The sequence below is a fragment of the Bufo gargarizans genome, chromosome 6, assembly GCF_014858855.1.
Source record: "Bufo gargarizans isolate SCDJY-AF-19 chromosome 6, ASM1485885v1, whole genome shotgun sequence".
NCBI lineage: Eukaryota > Metazoa > Chordata > Amphibia > Anura > Bufonidae > Bufo > Bufo gargarizans.
Window position 1 is genome coordinate 332,696,755 of NC_058085.1, and position 21,386 is coordinate 332,718,140.

At 42.6% G+C, this 21,386-nt stretch overlaps 1 protein-coding gene across 1 annotated transcript in view; it reads right to left on the minus strand.

Annotated features, from left to right (window-relative positions):
* INPP5A (inositol polyphosphate-5-phosphatase A) overlaps positions 1-21,386 on the minus strand; it is a 448,685-nt gene that overhangs the window by 174,813 nt on the left and 252,486 nt on the right. The window contains exons 7-8 of the mRNA XM_044296965.1: positions 11,906-11,958; positions 9,875-9,994 (exon numbers count right to left, since the gene is read on the minus strand). Of these exons, the coding sequence (XP_044152900.1) occupies positions 9,875-9,994; positions 11,906-11,958 (173 nt within the window). The remainder of the gene's footprint in view (positions 1-9,874; positions 9,995-11,905; positions 11,959-21,386) is intronic.

Genomic DNA, 21,386 nt, shown 5'->3' on the forward strand with positions numbered 1-21,386 from the left:
AGATATATTTTATTCCTACATTGGTCTGAGTGAACACAAACAAAATGTGATCTTAATAATCAAGATTAGCTAGTTAACAGAGGATGGGGAGGGGATTAGGATGTGAAATGCAAGTAGACAAATCCCTATGGACATACAGAATTTTCTCTCTCACTGTAAAAATGTTATTCTATTACCTTACCAAGTAATTAGAAATTCTCCTCACTTCTACCGTAACCTCTAGGAAACCTGGACCAATATCTATATGCTTCTTTGCTTCTTGCAAATATTGGAAAGCCAAGTGACAACTGAGCTCTCTACTAAAGGATGCATCTACTAAAGAACGAAAGGAGATTGTTGACTTGACAGAAATTGTACGACCCAAGAATTTCTACACCAATCAATCATAACATTAAAACCATCACAGCGCTAGTCTGAACCATCAAGGTGTGGACCCTACAAGACCTCTGAAGGTGCCAACGTTGACACTTTCAGCAATCTGAACTACAGTGGCTCTTCTGTGGTACTGAACCAGACTGGCTAGTCTTCTCACACATCAATGACTCTTGGCAACCTGTTACCAGCTGACCGGCTTTAATGCCTGGACCATTTTTGGTTGTCATTAACTCTGCATATTGGGAATATCAGACCTGCTGTTTTGGAGATGCTCCAATTCTCATCCAGATGTCTAGTCATGACAATCTGGCCATGGTCAAAGTGGCTCCAAATCTTACTCTTGCCCATTTCCCCGATTCCAGCAATTCAAGATCTGCCTGTTCACCTGCTGCTTCACATATCCAATCCACGGACAGCTGCCATTGTCACGAGATCATCAATGCTATTAAAGGCATTCTCCAGGAATTACAAAAAAAAATAATTATTATTTTATAATAAATGTATTCACAAATACTTTTCATTACTTAGAATGGCTTGTTTTGTCTAGGGAGCAATAATTAGAAGAAATAAAATGGCCACCGTTCTATCAGTACACACAAAACCTGTCCTAATCACACAGGAGGACAAGTTACTTCACCACAATGAGCCACAGTGCTGCCTCATCCTCCTCTCTGCTCGTCAGGAATCATGATCCTGAATACAGGTGAATCTTTGTGGGAATGGAGATGAGGAGACATGAGAGGAGGGCGAGGTGTGGCTAATAAGCAGCAGCACTTGTTTACAGTCTCTATTACCACAGAAACACATTACCACAGCCTGTCCTGTCTGTACTTCATGTCTCCTCATGAACTAAATTCCCCAGAGACTCAGCTGAAGATGTTATCATCTGTATTCAGGATCATAATCCCTGACAAGTAGAGAGGAGGACGAGGATGAGGCAGCTCTTTACCTCAGTGTTGTAAAGAAACCTGTCTTCATGTGTGATTATCACAGGTTTTGTGTGAACTAATGGGACAGCAGCCATTTTAATTCTCCTAATGATTGCTCCGCAGACAAAAACGAGCCATTATAAAAAAATGAAATGTATTTGAGTATATATTAATAATAAAGTAATATTTAAGAATTTTCATTTTCTTAATTCCCGGAGAACCCCTTTAACTTCGCCCTTTAGTGGTTTTAATGTTCTGGTTGATCAGTGTATGGACTGGTGATTTCTGTTTTAGCACTTTAGAGCAGAACCCACCAGACACCCCCCTTAGAGGAGGTCATCAGCTCTGTTAGCTGGGAAAGGTGCGTCTCTAAATGTTTTCCCTGTTCTAAGCAGTTTTTGAACTGTCGTCTTTGTCTGCTCGGTAAGACAAACCATAGAGTCAAATGCTCTTTAGCCATTTAAAGCCTTAAGAGGAAAAGACTTATCGGCTTCTGTTTTCAGAGGCACTTAATCTGCATTATTAGGCCGCGCAGTTAAAGGGATTTAAAGGCCTGACTTTAAACCTCTCCCCCTCTGTGTTTATCTGACTCTGAATGGCTCCTGTTGCTCGGCTGGAAATGTCCCTCTGTGCAGCTTTAAGAGGGGATTACAGGCAAGAAAAGAAGCACTTTCCCCATATACATGTTCTCAATTTCTCCTTTCCTACTGTCTGGAGGAGTGGTGCTAGACAATGGCGAAAGATGGTTCCCAAAACTTTGAATAGAGACACCGTTGGTGGTAGCATTCATTCAAAGCGAGCTTCAGTGTATTGTCCACCCCAATCAGCCGATCAGAATAGAGTGTGCTGGTGGCTGCCAAAAGGTTAGCAGTGCGGATGAAAAGGGTTAGTCATTATTCACTGCTTTTACAGAACTTGCTCCTTTGTGCTGCTCAGCCCATCATTTCACTACAGAGGTCCGGATCTGCGGCTCGGTGCTCCCTTAAAATGGCCAGTTCGTGTGAATGCAACTCCACAAGTGGCAGGACAACCTTGGTTCCCCCCACCGTCATGGAAGGGTGAGACGCTAAGGCACTTTTCTTGGCAAATGTCACGTTGTAACGATACCAGTCGCAACATGACTGACCCAACAGGAAGGAAAAAAAGAAAAAAAAAAGAAACTGTCACTTTCCCGCCCTCTCTGCCAGGCCATCGTGGGAGGTCTGGGCACACAAAATTAGTTTAATGAAGCGGGAGGTGACAGGACATTGAAGACAGTATTCAGACGGACCTGGTGTTTCCCCTCCAATGACTGATTTACAGTAACAAATATGACAGCCTAAAAAAAAAAAAAAAAGGGGGACAATGGAAGGATTTAACATCACAATGCCTAAATGCTTGACTAGCGTCACCTGCATCTGTAGTTACCCTATGCAAATGTGCCCAGCTAGAGACGCATGGGGACTTGTCACAATGCCACAAGTGCCATTTAATGATACAAACACATCATGCACAAAGATACAATGGTTGCCACCAAGGTCAGTGTTGACTAGGCTTCCTTTGGCCCACAAGAGGAAATTATTCTCAGGGGCCCAACCCTTCATATCATCAATAAAGTGTAACAGATTTAGAATTTAAAAAAAATTGACCCTAGCAGCAGGTGGTTGAGCTCCAAATGGAATTTTTCTCCTGGACCTTTGAGGTCCACAATGGCTTCAGAGCCAACGTCCACTGGAGGATCTTCTGGTACTCTGGTGGGCCGAGGTGGAATTCCTTTGCAACAAAATCTCCAAAAGTTTCAATGAATTTCAGTAGTCTTTCGCCATGTTGAGAAGCTTGCAGGACCGGGTCAATGTAAATCTATGCAATTCCACTAGCGAAATTCATAGGGTATGTTGTGATGTTGGGGTTGACCACACAAAAAAATAAAATAAAAAAAATAATAATAAGTGATGACCTGTTGATACCATTTTTTGTGCTAGATCTTTCATACACGAGTCCAATGTTGAAGTCGAGTAGTTTGTACTGACAAACGAAAACTAGGAAATTCTGACTTTTTCTAGGTCCGGCCTCGATGTGTGGCGTCACACACACCATCTTTGAAACAGGAAGCGCACAACACAAAAGTTAATGTGTCCTACAGGCAACTTTTGTTTAAAACAACTAGTATGAAAAGGTCCCAGTGTCCGAGCGGCATGCATGAGGTGAATGGGCTAAGGAGCCATTGTCCCTGCCCCTGTGTATAACATAGCTCAGATAATGACAAAGAAATTGCAGAGGGAGAAAAGGCGTTTGTTTCTCCCATTGTCCTCGACGTCGAGGCCCCGATAGTTTCATTTATCGTATACTTGCCTGAATTATCAGTTCTCCATCATATTGTTCACTGATGAGCAGGACTTTAGGATACATGAGTCATTGGAATGGACACAATTATGGATGCCAAACTCTGACCCCAGAGAAATGGTCTGGAGAGAACCCTCATTCTCAGACATTGCTTTAAAGGTTACATGTCTTAGGTTCCAGTAACACCGCAGGACAGTTCCCAAGAGAGCGAGACCATGAGATATCAAAACTAGAGATGAGCGAACCTCTGTTTTAAGTTCGGCGTCTAAAGTTCGGGTTTGGATTAGCGGAGAATCCCGATCTGGAACCGGATATGGATTCCGACTTCCGTTGTGGTCCGTGGTAGCGGAATCAATAATGGCCGATTATTGATTCCGCTACCACGGACCACAACGGAAGTCGGAATCCATATCCGGTTCCAGATCGGGATTCTCCGCTAATCCAAACACGAACTTTAGACGCCGAACTTAAAACAGAGGTTCGCTCATCTCTAATCAAAACCCAACAGATTATGAAGTTAGGGATTACAAGGGATCGGAACGGACTAAGGCCCCTTTCACATGGGCGAGTATTCCGCGCGGATGCGATGCGAGAGGTGAACGCATTGCACCCGCACTGAATACCGACCCATTCATTTCTATGGGGCTGTTCACTTATGCGTTGCGTGAAAATCGCAGCATGCTCCTCTTTGTGCGTTGCGGTGCGATAATCCACGCAACGCAGGCCCCATAGAAGTGAATGGGGTTGCGTGAAAATCGCAAGCAAGTCCCGAATGCGGTGCGATTTTCACGCACGGTTGCTAGGAGACGATCGGGATGGAGACACGATCATTATTATTTTCCCTTATAACATGGTTATAAAGGGAAAATAATAGCATTCTGAATACAGAATGCATAGTACAATAGCGCTGGAGGGGTTTAAAAAAAAAAAAAAAAAATTTAAACTCACCTTAGTCCACTTGTTCGCGTAGCCCGGCTTCTCCTTTGCTGAACAGGACCTGGGGTGAGCATTAATTACATGAACAGGACCTGTGATGACGTCACTCCGGTCATCACATGATCCATCACCATGGTAAAAGATCATGTGACGGACCATGTGATGACCGGAGTGACGTCATCACAGGTCCTGTTCATGTAATGAATGCTCACCCCAGGTCCTGTTCAGCAAAGAAGACAGAAGGAGATGCCGGGCTACGCGAACAAGTGGACTAAGGCGAGTTAATTTTTATTTTATTTTTAACCCCTCCAGCGCTATTTGACTATGCATTATGTATTCAGAATGCTATTATTTTCCCTTAAAGGGGTTGTCTGGGCTTTTACTATTAATGACCAATCCTCAGAGAAAGGAGATGGCATGTGCACACTGCGTGCACCTTCCCTACATACAGCTGATCGGCAGGGGTGCCAGGTGTCGGACCCCCACCAATCTGATATTGATTACCTATCCTGAGGATAGGTCATCAGTAGTAAAAGCCCGGACAACAGCTTTAACTATAATGGGATCCATCAGGTTTCCGACACGAACTATGGTTTTCTAACACTGCATGCAACTTTTTTTTCCAATAGAAAGCAGACATTCTTGCCAAACACTAGATGGATCCCATCATAGTAAATAGGGATTTGGCAGACCCCGGTATTGTCCTGCTATGCTGGAGATGGTATTTTCGGGACTCAGCTGGAATAGACTACAAGTAATGATAGGGATAGGTTTTTATTTTTTATTTTTTAAATGGGGCACAGGTTAGGACAATTGGGGTTGTCGCCTCCTAAGTAAAATAGGCCCATGGAAATCAATGCAGCCAGATTATCATTTATTTATTTACCGTATTTTTCATTTTATAAGACGCACCTAGATTTTTGAGGAGAAAAATAAGAAAAAAAATATTTTGAACCAAAAGGTGTGCTTTTGGTGGATTCTGAACTTCTAGTAGTCTGGGGATGATGCACTGTTATAGGGGGGGGATCTGTGGATGACGCACTGTTATGGGGGGGGGGGGGAATCTGTGGATGACGCACTGTTATGGTGGGGGGGGGATCTGTGGATGACGCACTGTTATGGTGGGGGGGGGATCTGTGGATGACGCACTGTTATGGGGGGGGAATCTGTGGATGAAGCACTGTTATGGGGGGGAATCTGTGGATGACGCACTGTTATGGGGGGGAATCTGTGGATGACGCACTGTTATGGGGGGGGAATCTGTGGATGACGCACTGTTATGGGGGGGGGAATCTGTGGATGACGCACTGTTATGGGGGGGGGGATCTGTGGATGACGCACTGTTATGGGGGGAATCTGTGGATGACGCACTGTTATGGGGGGGGAATCTGTGGATGACGCACTGTTATGGGGGGGGGAATCTGTGGATGACGCACTGTTATGGGGGGGGGAATCTGTGGATGACGCACTGTTATGGGGGGGGGAATCTGTGGATGACGCACTGTTATGGGGGGGAATCTGTGGATGACGCACTGTTATGGGGGGGGGGGGAATCTGTGGATGACGCACTGTTATGGGGGGGGGATCTGTGGATGACGCACTGTTATGGGGGGGATCTGTGGATGACGCACTGTTATGGGGGGGAATCTGGATGACGCACTGTTATGGGGGGGGGAATCTGTGGATGACGCACTGTTATGGGGGGGGGGAATCTGTGGATGACGCACTGTTATGGGGGGGGGGAATCTGTGGATGACGCACTGTTATGGGGGGGGGGGGGGAATCTGTTGAGGATACACAGAAAACTCAAAGCAGCGATCAGGTCAGCAGCATAACGTGACTCACTCAGTCAGTCATGCTCCTGCCAGCTTCATAAATGAAGTGAGAGGAGCATGACGGAGTGAGTGACGTCACGCGCTGAGTACATTACAGGGGGTGCAGTGACATGTGTGTGTACGTTACAGGGGGTGCAGTGACATGTGTGTGTACGTTACAGGGGGTGCAGTGACATGTGTGTGTACGTTACAGGGGGTGCAGTGACATATGTGTGTACGTTACAGGGGGTGCAGTGACATATGTGTATACGTTACAGGGGGTGCAGTGACATATGTGTATACGTTACAGGGGGTGCAGTGACATGTGTGTACGTTACAGGGGGTGCAGTGACATGTGTGTACGTTACAGGGGGTGCAGTGATGTGTGTACATTACAGGGGGTGCAGTGACATGTGTGTACATTACAGGGGGTGCAGTGACATGTGTGTACATTACAGGGGGTGCAGTGACATGTGTGTACATTACAGGGGGTGCAGTGTGTTGATAAATATGACATTGCACACATTGTACATACACAGGGGTACACATGGCTATGTACATAACCTGTACACACGGGGAAAGTCTGCTGCTGCTGGTAGTTCCTGTTACACTGCACCGGAGGGCAGAGCCGCCGCGGTGATCGGACTGAGGACGGGTTGACAGCTCAACCCCCATACAAGCTATGAACTTTCCAGTCACCATCCCCCAACCTGATCACCCTCCTGCCAGAACAGGGCAGGGATTGGACCTCAGGCCACACACCAACCACTTGGGAGCAGTGTCGAGCAAACTTGTTTTTTAATTTCTGCGTCCAAAGTTCGGGTTATCGAAGAATTCCGTTATGGATTCTGCTACCACGGACCATAGCGGAATTTGGAATCCATAACGGGATTCTTCAATAACCCGAAAATAACCCGAACTTTGGAAGCAGAACTTAAAAAACAAGTTCGCTCAACACTACTTGGGAGAAGCCCTGGGAAAGTGTACTCACGCAGCTGCCGCCGCTTCCTCAGCTCCTTTAGTCCCGCACCGAACACTACCGCAGCGACATTCGCGAAGTGTAGTAGGCCAAGCTACAGAGCCGAAGTTTTCTGCCAGGAGCATGGACTACATCCCCTGGCATGCTTTTTTTTTTTGGAGGGGGGGGGGTCTAGTGAGTCTTATAAAGCAAAAAATACGGCAATTCTTTTTTTTTTTTTTCAATTGAAATACATATACCAAAAAACTCTAAAAAGTGAATATCCAACTATAACATAATGCTACTTTTAGGCTGAGCTTACACAAGGTGCTTTTAGCATCAAAATGGAGTAGGAATACGAGTTTTACGAAAAACATATGGATACCACAATAACTATCTAGTGAAGGTGGTTTCATAGAAACATAGAATGTGTCGGCAGATAAGAACCATTTGGCCCATCTAGTCTGCCCAATATATCTGAATCCTATGAATAGTCCCTGGCCCTATCTTATATGAAGGATGGCCTTATGCCTATCCCATGCATGCTTAAACTCCTTCACTGTATTTGCAGCTACCACTTCTGCAGGAAGGCTATTCCACGCATCCACTACTCTCTCAGTAAAGTAATACTTCCTTATATTACTTTTAAACCTTTGCCCCTCTAATTTAAAACTATGTCCTCTTGTGGTAGTTTTTCTTCTTTTAAATATTCTCTCCTCCTTTACCGAGTTGATTCCCTTTATGTATTTAAAAGTTTCTCTCATATCCCCTCTGTCTCGTCTTTCTTCCAAGCTATACATATTAAGGTCCTTTAACCTTTCCTGGTAAGTTTTATCCTGCAATCCATGTACTAGTTTAGTAGCTCTTCTCTGAACTCTCTCTAGAGTATCTATATCCTTCTGGAGATATGGCCTCCAGTACTGCGCACAATACTCCAAGTGAGGTCTCACCAGTGTTCTGTACAGCGGCATAAGCACTTCACTCTTTCTACTGCTTATACCTCTCCCTATACATCCAAGCATTCTGCTGGCATTTCCTGCTGCTCTATGACATTGTCTGCCTACCTTTAAGTCTTCTGAAATAATTACTCCTAAATCCCTTTCCTCAGATACTGAGGTCAGGACTGTGTCAAATATTCTATATTCTGCCCTTGGGTTTTTACGCCCCAGGTGCATTATCTTGCACTTATCCACACTCATCTGTTTTGAAAACCTGCAGTGGAAGATTCATTCAGTGGCCAAAAAAATTATATCTAATTAAAAAATTATACACATTATACACTGCTCGTTTCCATGTTACAGCCGCCCTGCAATCCATCAGTGGTGGTCGTGCTTGGACACTACGAAAACATGTCAGTCTTTCTGGTGGCCGGGACCGTGGGAGCTCACGTAAGCTGGTGCTTTTTTCTATATAGTGTACAAGCACAGCCACCGCTGCTGGACTGCAGGGTGGTCGTAACCATGGATACTTTCTCTGCATAATAAATTATATTTGCTGAAGTGGCAAAACCCCTTGAAAGGAAATGTGTCACCAAACATTTTAACTGCCAGTTAAAAGCACATAGCATCACATCTCCTTTTTTCTAATCTGTTTTTATTTTCTGATTGTATATTTATTTCTTCTATTTCCTGAACAGGATTAGGAGGGCGACCATCTTGCCTGATCTGTACTTAACAGCATTAAAAAAAATTGCTTTACGCCAATCTAATGGGCCATAGGCACAATGGACAGGAGGGGACCTCATAGACTTCTATGGGAGAGTTTTCTGGGCATACTCTGTGCCCTGTGCAGAGGTCATGGTACAAGGGAAGAATAGATAAGCTCTAACAATCACCTAATGTGAATGGAGGATCCTGTCTTATCTATACAAAGAGGTGATATCATTACAGGCAGGATTAGAATGACATAAGCAGGTAACTGCAGTAAAATGATCTGTACAAACCAAGAAGTAGCGCAAATTATTAGACATAGTGGCCAGTGCAAAAACTGCAGGAGATATATAAAAAGTGACATGGAAAATTAAAAACAACATAAAAATGCTTTGAAAATATTTTAAACATAAAAAAGTGATTTAAACAGCAAGACATTTTCTAATGACAGAATCCCCTTAAGTGTCAATGAGGACTGCAAACATAAAAAAAAAAAAAAAAAAAAGTAAAACCTAAATTTCCTCTTGTCAAGGTAAAATGACTTTTTTGCCATCCCTCTGGTATTCCTACTAGAAGTTAATGGATGAACAGTCAGCTGCCTACAATAACGATCCAACTTGGTGTTACCATTTGGGGGGTGTCCATGCACAGTCTGCAACTGCACTGATTGGATAGTGTCAGACTCCCCCAACCGGTAACACGCAGTTGGATCTTAATGGAAGTTCATTTATAAACATCTAGTAGGAATACTAGAGGAATAGCATAATACATAGTTATAAAAATAGATGCTCCAGAATTCTTATTACAAGGAGAATGGATTAAAACAGAACAAACAAGTGTCCTTGGTGTCACAGCTACTACCAATATAGCCACAAGGAATAATTCACTTACCTATTTAAAACATAACTTAGAGCCTTCTGCCGTATTCCTGAGTAACTGGATGGGCTGGATTCCCATGCAATTAAATTGGAAGCATCATGGAAAAGGTGAATGTTCACCAAGTCAAAGGCACTGCAGAAAAAATGGATCTATTACAGTCATTTAGATTCACTAGTGTGAACACATTCACTGCGATTTGTATAATGGTAGGAAAGGAAAACAGGTACAAAACCGCTCAGAAAATAACAATTGTTCGTGGGATAAATCTTGAGAATTGGCACTATAGCACAATGAGGAAAAATCCCCAAAGTAAAAAAAACAACATATTTATCTGCATTTTTGTGGGACACTGACCCATTCATTTCTGCGGGGCCATGCACACCATCCGTATATTTTGCAGATGCGTACGGCCGCTCCGCAGATGATAGAACACGTCTTATTCTAGTCCAAATGGCAGGAAAGAACAACCATTTCTACTAATGGGAGTGAGAAAAATGCAGATTGCACACAGAAGGTGTCTGTATTCTGCAGATATATAAAATATATGATTATAAAACTCTAAGAGGACCATGCAAATTAATTGAACAGGCAAACTTTGTAAATACCAATTTACTTAAAGGGGTTCTCTCGCTTCAGAAAAAGGCATTTACCATGTAGACAGATTTAAGCCACTTACTATTGCATTAACATCACATTATACATTGCTCGTATCCAGGGGTTATGGCCACCCGAGATCCAGCAGCGGTGGTCGTGCTTGCACACTATAGGAAAAATTGCATGCGCAGCAGCTCCCATCCTGACCACCTTGTATCTGCACTGCAGTGGTGGTCGTAACCCCTGAATACAAGTAGTGTAGAATGTGATGGAAAAATGAGTCATGCCAGCAAAGGACGCAATATGGACAATCACAATACATTAGTAAGTGCCTTGTATTCATTTTCTCGACATAATAAATGTCATCTGCTGAAGTGAGACCGCCCCTTTAACCAATAACTCTGCAAATCATGGGAGTCATTTATTTTGACCGGCGTTTTAGATGCTGATCTTAATAACCCCTATATCTGGCGGTGGATCTGCCGAAGTTATGAAGAGGTGCCGGCCTCTACATAACTTTGGCGTATCCAGGGCCGGTTCCATTCTTGCTGAAACCCACAGCAATTGTCAAAAGGAGTGGACAGAAATAGCTGAAGAGGGTTCCCCTTCAGCTCTATACAGATAGGCAGGGTTAGCATTGTACGGACTCATAGAAAGTAAATGACTGTGCGAAACCCTGCTTTGCTTCTCATGGATCAGCTGAGCAGAGGTGAACATTGCCCACAGTGCAAGAAAAGCTGAAGGGCCACCAATTTAAAATTACCTGTCGTTTAAGGTCATTTTTCAGAATAAACCACCATATGGGTGAACATGAAGAATACCATTTCTAGCCATTATATGACTTGAATCTGGCATTTTTACCTGTTTTACCTTGGGCGATCTATCTACAATTCTACTTTTTCCTGAGCTGGTGGTTGGAGACTAGCTGGAATCATGCCCACCATACATAGGACATGGACAAACAGGAGATTCTGCTTTCTATTTCTGTGTAGTTCAATGCCAAAAGCTGCAGCTGTGATTGAGAACATTACACAGTAGTGCTGAGCAGAATTCAACGGTAAATCACGTACAAACCTGCAGCAGTCTCTCTGCCTGCGCCCAACAGCCCCTTCTTTGTAATATAATCCTTCAGTGAGCAGGCAGTCAGTCCTCACTGAAGACAATTTGAGCAGTGAACTTAGTGTTAGTAAAGATGAGGTGGGAGCAGGAGAGGAGCCTGATAAGGAGGAGACGGAAGCAGCTTTTTCTTTTAAGACATATTACAAAGCGTCTTATGTACTTTTCATTCACAAAATAAATGAAACGACAGTTACTCTTTGCACACTACATATTCGTATCTGTTTCCATCCGCAAACTATTCAGCCACAAGGACATTGATGTGAATTGCTCAACACTTAAAGCTTCGCAGTCATTTTCACAGAATTTGTTAGATTGCCTCACCCAACGTACCAGTCAGTAATACACCATCGCGTTCGAATAAAGCCTTTTCTAGATGATTTGCTCTGAAAGATAAACACAATATAAAAGTAGATTTTAATATAGAGAAAGGCAGCTGTATCTCTAATGAGAAAAACAGTAATACCACATTAATTTCACAACTGAGGGAGTAGGCAGCTTCTAAAGCTATCTGCACAGTAACACATCACATATAGTGAGAAAATGATTAATGATTGTAAGAGTGCAGTGCATATAGACAAATCACTCCATCAGGCCTACCATCAATGCAGTTTACTATATTCCTGAGTCGTCGCATAGATACGATAAACATCATAAGTATAGGGTTAATTGAATAAACCGAGTACCATACCAGCTTGTGTGTGTTATTGGTACAACAAAATTGGATGAAAAGTCAAGGGCATATCTGACGATAAGTATTACTGTGCAATGAATAGGGCGTTTCTAAAGTAGTAGTATTGCAATATACAGCGCACACAAAATAAAAAAATTATCTATATATCTATATCGGTCTTTATGTAAATTACATTTTAGCTCCCCCAGCAGTTTTTTTCCATGGTTGAATTTCTGGTCCACCTTCTGTTGCATTCAGAAGTGGACTGACATGCTCGGTGGCTTGGCTGCTTCACTACTCCAGTACTGAGGGGGGAATCTCATGGAGAAGAGTGTGTATTGGTCCAGACACCTTTCATTCATTCATCCCTACTTCAAAATTCATAGAAATATCTAGCTGTAACTCTCTCTAGACAGAGAAGGATATTACATTTCATAGTGTTATTATTTAAATCATGGGGCTGTGGCTGAGGAACTATTTTCTATACAAAGGAAGAATAGGTTAAGAAGAACTGACTACAATGCACTCCTGGGAGATGCAGGTGTTCAACGGTCATGTGACGAGCTGCTGCCCACTCACAGAAAGGGAAGAGACTAGAGATGCAGAGGGGTGAGCAAAGAAACAAAGAGCAAAAAATACACTGGAAAGCAGTAGTTAAAATTACAACATGCATTATTCCAGATATTTTGTTTCCTTATTACTCATGGGATAACCCCTTCACTTATGTAAACCAAAGTTGCTCCTAGACCTAGAGGATTTTTTGTCACAAAAGCAAGCAGTGGCATATCACTCTAATTAGTTATTTCTTCCTAAATGGTGGAGGTCCAACCTGACTCCACCAATCGTGAGAATGAAGCAGCAGCAACACTTGTGTGCTGCTTCACTTTCACAGCTTTTCCTAGTATGGAAAAGCTTCAGGACTCCTGCTATGCAAAGAACTACACCACACACAACTGTATGGCCAACAATAAGCTTGAGTGACCTTGTGCCTTCAATCTCATGATTGATATCAGTACCAGAGGCCGCTTTCAATCAATGTTCTGGAAAATTCTTTACATGCAGATTCCCCTTGAATCGCATTTTCCAAAAGAGCATGTGCAATAATCCTCCTGTCCCTCTAACATATATCAAGCTGACCACCAGCACAAATTCCCCTGTGTGAATGGAGAGGCAATCACGCATGTGTGCATTTAGGTCTATGGGACTATAGGCAAGCGCCTGTACTCTCCAGCAGTCCCATAAAATTGCAGGGAGTGGCAGCGAGCATGATACATAGAAACATAGAATGTGTCGGCAGATAAGAACCATTTGGCCCATCTAGTCTGCCCAATATACTGAATACTATGAATAGTCCCTGGCCCTATCCTATATGAAGGATGGCCTTATGCCTATCCCATGCATGCTTAAACTCCTTCACTGTATTTGCAGCTACCACTTCTGCAGGAAGGCTATTCCATGCATCCACTACTCTCTCAATAAAGTAATACTTCCTGATATTACTTTTAAACCTTTGCCCCTCTAATTTAAAACGATGTCCTCTTGTAGCAGTTTTTCTTCTTTTCAATATTCTCTCCTCTTTTACCTTGTTGATTCCCTTTATGTATTTAGCAGTTTCTATCATATCCCCTCTGTCTCGTCTTTCTTCCAAGCTATACATGTTAAGGTCCTTTAATCATTCGTGGTAAGTTTTATTCTGCAATCCATGTACTAGTTTAGTAGCTCTTCTCTGGACTCTCTCCAAAGTGTCAATATCCTTCTGAAGATATGGTCTCCAGTACTGAGCACAATACTCCAAATGAGGTCTCACTAGTGCTCTGTAGAGCGGCATGAGCACCTCCCTCTTTCTACTGGTAATGCCTCTCCCTATACACCCAAGCATTCTGCTAGCATTTCCTGCTGCTCTATGACATTGTCTGCCTACCTTTAAGTCTTCTGAAATAATGACCCCTAAATCCCTTTCCTCAGATACTGAGGTTAGGACTGTATCACCGATTTTATATTCTGCTCTTGGGTTTTTACGCCCCAGGTGCATTATCTTGCACTTAACATTACATTTTAGTTGCCAGATTTTTGACAATTTTTCTAGTTTTCCTAAATCCTTTTCCATTTGGTGTATCCCTCCAGGAACATCAACCCTGTTACAAATCTTTGTGTCATCAGCAAAAAGACACACCTTACCATCGAGGCCTTTTGCAATTTCGCTAATAAAGATATTAAACAATATGGGTCCCAGAACAGATCCCTGAGGTACCCCACTGGTAAGACCATGGTCTGAATATACTCCATTGACTACAACCCTCTGTTGCCTGTCCCTCAACCACTGCCTAATCCATTCAACAATATGGGAGTCCAAGCACAAAAACTGCAATTTATTGATAATTCTTCTATGTGGGACATAGAAGAATTATCATCTATTATTTTAGTCACCCAATCCCAAAAAAATCTATAAGATTAGTTTGACATGATCTTCCTGAAGTAAACCCATGCTGTTTTTCATTTTTCAATCCATGAGATTTTAGATGTTCCACAATCCTCTCCTTAAGTATGGTTTTCATTAATTTCCCCACTATTGATGTCAGGCTTACTGGCCTATAGATTCCTACTACCTTTCTTGTGAATGGGAACAACATTTGCTAATTTCCATTCTTCTGGGAAGACTCCTGTTACCAGGGATTGGTTAAATGTTAATGGTTTTGCTAGTTCACTGCTAAGCTCATTTAATAGCTTTGGGTGTATCCCATCAGGCCCCTGTGAATTTGAGTGACCACTGCCCTATTCAAAATGGTGGAACACAGAGCTCCCGTTCACTTGACTGGTGGGGTCATCAGCGGTCAGCACTCCTGCTGATCAGAAACGTATCCTGTGGAAAGGGTATAAATATTTGTAAAGAGCCAACAGTTTTAATTTGAACTTCATAGTACAGACATTACCAGCACAGTAGCGGTGGTATAATATAGTCATGCAACATCATCAACCACCAGAGCAGGAGAAGTAAATTCATTTATTTATATGACGTCTGATTTGAAGTCTAATAAAGCTTGATGATGAAATATATATTTTTTCCCCCGATTTTCCTCCTCTAAAAACTAGGTGCATCTTATAATCAGGTTGACCTTATAAAAGCAAAAAGTATATATTATATACACACACATACCTATAATATAGAAATTATAAGCAGTATTAAGAGACTTCTCAATAACTCCCCTTTCAGTGTAGTGTTTAAAAAGTCATCATCCAAGAATGTATGCCCATGCAGAAGATAGATAACTCCCAAAGAAAGGCTATGGATACCTTTTACATGTGTTAGAAGTAACCTTGAGTTAAAAAAAAGTGGAACTGAATTTCAGTCTGCAATTTTAATTCCTTCATTTTTAGACCCCAATATTCAATTTTTAACCTGCTCCTAGTTTCAGACTTTTTTCAAATGGACGTGTCCACACCAATACTACATGCTGGATCTGTGTGTCCAAGATACTTCTGCCTTCCCACTGCCAACTGCCTTGTGTGTGCTTTCTTTCCCATCGACATCCTATGTGAGCTGTCCTCCTGAAATGCTTTCTCCCTCTCCACACACCATCTTCTTGTACAATCTCCTACTGTTATCCTTGACAATGATAGAAGGGAGGGGGAGAGCAGAGAGAGTCCTCAGAATATGAGTAGTGCTCAGATTTAGAAACAGCAGCAGCTAAAAGGACTTCTACACACGCCACAGAAGTAAAATGGTAGGACATTTGTAATGAAGACTGTTTAGGAAGTTGCTTAATTTTGCATTTAGTAATCAAATGAACAATATAAAAAAATAAAAAAAGTGTTGTTTCTTTCGACAGTTTTAATTCTAAAAACACAAATGTAGTCAGCAATATTTTTATTCAGACTAGTCATCCCTTTTCTCAGATTCCAAATCAGTTACTCAGCTCTCATATTTACTGTTGTCCACAGTGAATGGACTTAGGATGTAGTCACTCAGTCACTCTATGATTAATAACCTTTTTCACATTTGTACTGTGGTCTACGCCTCGAAGCACAGAAAACAAACAAATCTTCCAACACTTTACAAACACATTTTACTGCAAGAAAAAAAAAAGTCTTATCAGCGTCCATGAAAGCAAGATATGTGAACCTTGACACAAAAACGGCCAGGACTCAATATTCTTATCTAAAACAAAATATCAGGCGATTTAAAAGTCATTTCATATTGATTTAAAGAATAAATAGCTGGCAATTTGGAGACACCTTTCAATGTTATTGCAATTTTAGTTTGTCAAATGAGCGATTCATATAGGCTGATGGAGAATATTGGTTAACATTTATGTACCTAGAATTGCAAGGCGACCTGCCGCATACTAGATAGAAAAGCTGACTGCTCTGAATGAAATATAAAGTACAATAAAATGTTTACTAGCGGATGCTCCTGGGTATCATGATATCTTTGTAAGCCAAATGACTCGATTAGGGCCATTAACATGTCAACCAATGTTCTGGGTCCAGTTGGACAGGAAGTTAACCAAAATTGTTCTAAAATATACATTTTAGTATTGAGTTCCAGGAAAAGTCTGAGCAAACAGAAGGAACACATAGGCACAAAGAATCAGTAGAAACTATCGAGGCACCTCATGGACCATCAAAATATAGCAATGTGCATGTAGGGGGTCTTTTAGACATAAGATAGGGTGCTGAATCTCCTTAAAGAGACCAGTCCTGTATGGAGGCTTACTGGCAATGCTCCATGGGAAACGAATATGCAAAGTAGTATCTCCCAAGGCTTGTTGGAAAGTCAGATCTTGACTCATAGGGAGCCGCTTCCAATAGGTAGCACTTCTTGGGAGATACCCGATAGGAAACTTGTCTGTGGTTCTGCAAGAAACATGGGCAGGTTTTTAACAGACGGCAGATGGATGATGTCAGTGTGCCGTCCATTTTTTCCTACAGACCTATTCTTTAAATGAATAAATCTTGTGGAAAAACAAAGTTAGAACCTACAGAGATGTTCTCTGCACAGACTGATGGTCTGGTGAGAAAATCGCGTAGGTGAATCTAATCATTTAATTCAATGGGTCAGTGTTCAGCAGGGTCGGACTAGCCCGCCAGAGTACCAGGGAATCCTCCGGAGGGACAAGGTTCTAATACCATAGTGGCCCCCAAAGGTCTCGGAGAAAAACCAAACAAATGACTTTGGAGCCAATCACTTGTCACTAGGGTCTATTTTTTTTTATTCAAAACCTTAATTAGACTTAACTGATGATACAGGTGTTGGGTCTTGAGAATATTTTGCTCTGGTGGGCACAAGAAAACACAGTCTGGCACTGGTATTCAACCTGGATGCTGCCCGTTCTAAACTCAGATTGCACCTAGATGGATACACTGCTACCTGAAAGCAGCCTTAGGATAGTTTTACACTAGCGCTGGTTACATCCGGCATTGCCGAAAGTATAACATTGCAGCCGGCGCCATTAACTATAATGGGGACCGATGTAGATCATGCAGCAATCCGGCAAATATGCAGAGTCAGCTGGACAAATACCGCTGCGTGCATACAGAGAGAGCTGGATACTGCTCTAAATAGCTGCTGTATGACTAGATGGCCACAGCATGGCACTGTATCTAGGCAATACATGGCACTAGGTGTGCACCACATGCAGCCAATAGGTGCTCTTTACACTCTGTGGGCAATAGGTACACTGTATCTGGACACTGTAGAGCACTACTTATTAATAGACCGTATGGCAGCATATTCAGAAATAAATCTCTTTTTCCCTCTCAGAAACTTGTGGGGTATTTTTTCATAAGTATTGGCAGTAAGAGAGGCCGGATGTGAAACACACACTTTTTTCTTTTCAATTCCTATTTTACCATTTGAATTGACATACGAAATAGAAAAGATTCATGAAACAGGATGCTATGTTAAAGTTTTGTCCCTTTAGATGAAAAGCTAAATTGTGCTCACTTTGACAGCGGTCATTTTCCTTACACTCTTAGCATCCACAGGTTGCAATGTATTTCATTTGCCACGTTGTAGAAATCCATTGCTTCCACAAAGTGTGATTAGAAGCCATGCCGGAGCTTGTTCGCTGATTAATCTCATCTATAAATACCAGTCTAGTTCCCCAATGTCACTTCAAATATCTCGATTACAGATCTGCCTTCAAATAAAAGGCCTTTTCTCTTTACAATTGCTGGATGAAATGGGACACCCAGGAACAGAGTTGTGATCATTTAGCACCTGCAAAATGTACTTCAGAGGCAAGAGGCAGAATGATTTTGACCAGTGCAATGGCCAACATTAACTTAAACATCAAGCACCATTGCCGAGCTGCCAAAGTCAAAATCATTTTGAGACCAAGGAAAAAAATGTGCTCGCTCCCTAACTTCCAGATTGCTTACAGTAAAAAAAAACTCTAAAGCTCTTTTCTATATTGATTCTCCCAGAGCATCCATGGTCTATGGGAGATTTTTTGAGCTGTTCATAAACTGCAGAATACGTAAAGATGAAAATGACTGCCAGTTGCTATCTACAAGAGATACAAATAATAATTTTTTTAATTTTCTTTGCCCAGGGTAATGATAGACTGCTGTGTATGAATGTTTATGTTTATGTCCAACAATGGATGACACGGAATTTGTCATCAGAAAACAACCTAGTATTTTAATCAAGTTTTTAATTTAGCCTTCCGCCGGATTCCAGCATTGTAATTTTTATTCTCCAACTACAGCTCAGCAACATTTTGGCCTAAGATATGATAATTGGCAGCCAAGGAACAGAGAGGCGGAGGCCACATAGCCAAGGAAATACAGAGGCGGAGGCCACATAGCCAAGGAAAAACAGAGGCGGAGGCCACATAGCCAAGGAAAAACTGAGGCGGAGGCCACATAGCCAAGGAAAAACAGAGGCGGAGGCCACATAGCCAAGGAAAAACTGAGGCGGAGGCCACATAGCCAAGGAAAAACAGAGGCGGAGGCCACATAGCCAAGGAAAAACAGAGGCGGAGGCCACATAGCCAAGGAAAAACAGAGGCGGAGGCCACATAGCCAAGGAAAAACTGAGGCGGAGGCCACATAGCCAAGGAAAAACAGAGGCGGAGGCCACATAGCCAAGGAAAAACAGAGGCGGAGGCCACATAGCCAAGGAAAAACAGAGGCGGAGACCACATAGCCAAAGAACAGAGAGGCGGAGACCACATAGACAAAGAACAGAGAGGCGGAGACCACATAGCCAAGGAACACAGAGGAGGAAACCACATAGCCAAGGAACACAGAGGAGGAAACCACATAGCCAAGGAACACAGAGGAGGAAACCACATAGCCAAGGAACACAGAGGAGGAAACCACATAGCCAAGGAACACAGAGGAGGAAACCACATAGCCAAGGAACACAGAGGAGGAAACCACATAGCCAAGGAACACAGAGGAGGAAACCACATAGCCAAGGAACACAGAGGAGGAAACCACATAGCCAAGGAGCACAGAGGAGGAAACCACATAGCCAAGGAGCAGAGAGGAGGAAACCACATAGCCAAGGAGCAGAGAGGAGGAGAAAGCATCTATACTCCGTAGATTTTGACTCCTGCATTGCTCTGACATTGTCCAATCAGAGCGGACAGCCTTGGAGCAATGCAGAAGACCTGAAGCCTTTACAATGGCTGGTCTCACAAGATTTACCTAATCTCACAAGACCAGCCACTGTAAAGGTTTCAGGTCTACTGCATTGCTCGAAGGCCGTCCGCTCTAATTGGACAGTGTCAGAGGGATGCAGGAGACAACAACTACTGAAAACAGATGCCTTTGCCTCTCTGTACCTGTGCTATGTGGTCTCAACCTGTCTGCACCTTGACTATGTGGTCTCCGCCTTTCAATACCTTTGCTGCATGGTCTACTCTTCTCTGCAAGCTTGCTTTGTGGTCTCCGCCTCTCTATACCTTTGCTATGTTGTTCACTCCTCAGTACCTTGGCTATGTGGTTGGAAGGCAGAAATTGGAAAAAAAAAAAAAAAAGAACATTCAAAAACAAAAATTGGCTTGGTCCTTAAGGGATTAAAAACAATGATGTACCTACATATTAAATGTGCTACTGAGTACCTTCAGTTTTTTTGCACTGCAACAAGTATGATTTACTGTCACTGATGAGGAATTCAGATTTCTATCACCCGACAGCTCAAAACCAATGTGGCCAATAGGTTCCAGGTCATAATACCATCTGACATAGCGGTTTATCCCCCACTGATCCAGAAAATGCTGCACTGGGGACCCAGGTATGGATTAAACATGTGCCCGATATACAAAATTCACTACTCAAGGTAAGTACACTTTTATATCTTCCACCTTACAACAAGTAGTCTCATAGGGTTTTAATAATAGGATTCCTTCAGGCAGCAGACAGATTGTGAACAGAGGCGGTTTCATCTGCTAAAAGACGGCATAAATCATGGCCGAGAAAGGAGAGGCTGCGAGAAGATTATCACCACACAGCCTTCTCTATGAAAGGTTTGCATTAGAGCATTAGTGAAATGAATTCATCTTTCATAAGCGCCCGGGGCAGTATCGGTGATCTATGACAGGCAGCCATTTCTCACTATGGCGAAAGAAAACATATATATTTATATATATCTCTATACGCCTCAGCCTCTGATCGACTACACAAATCTGCTGCTGCTTTTTTTTTTTTTAAATGATCTAACATTATCTCGAGTGCTGCTCCCGAAGGACTATTTCCTGACTCATATCTTGCCAAGAAGCCTCATAAATTAAAAGGGAAAGTTTTGTTCATTTACAATGCTGCAGCTTGTAATTATTTGGAACAACATTATATCTCAATCACCGTAATTACCGTTAGATAATCCCTAACAGCAGCTATAAAGCGGGAAGAGCGATCGCTCCACGCCGGGGAAGGTTTTGCATATCTTTTTTTTTCTAACGTTGCTACAAATCAGGAGGCATATTATCTGCACGGTAACGCTGCTTGTTAACTGACAGCTCTTATTATGATAATGCCTGAGACTGAATGTGGTCATGAAGGGACAATAGCACACATTACCTCTCCGATGTTGTGTATGTTTGTCGCAATGAATGGTGGCAGTACATCAAGGGCCGGGCTAAAAAACAGGCAGAACAATAGAAGAGGCAAATTTACCCCCCCCCCGTGGGAATG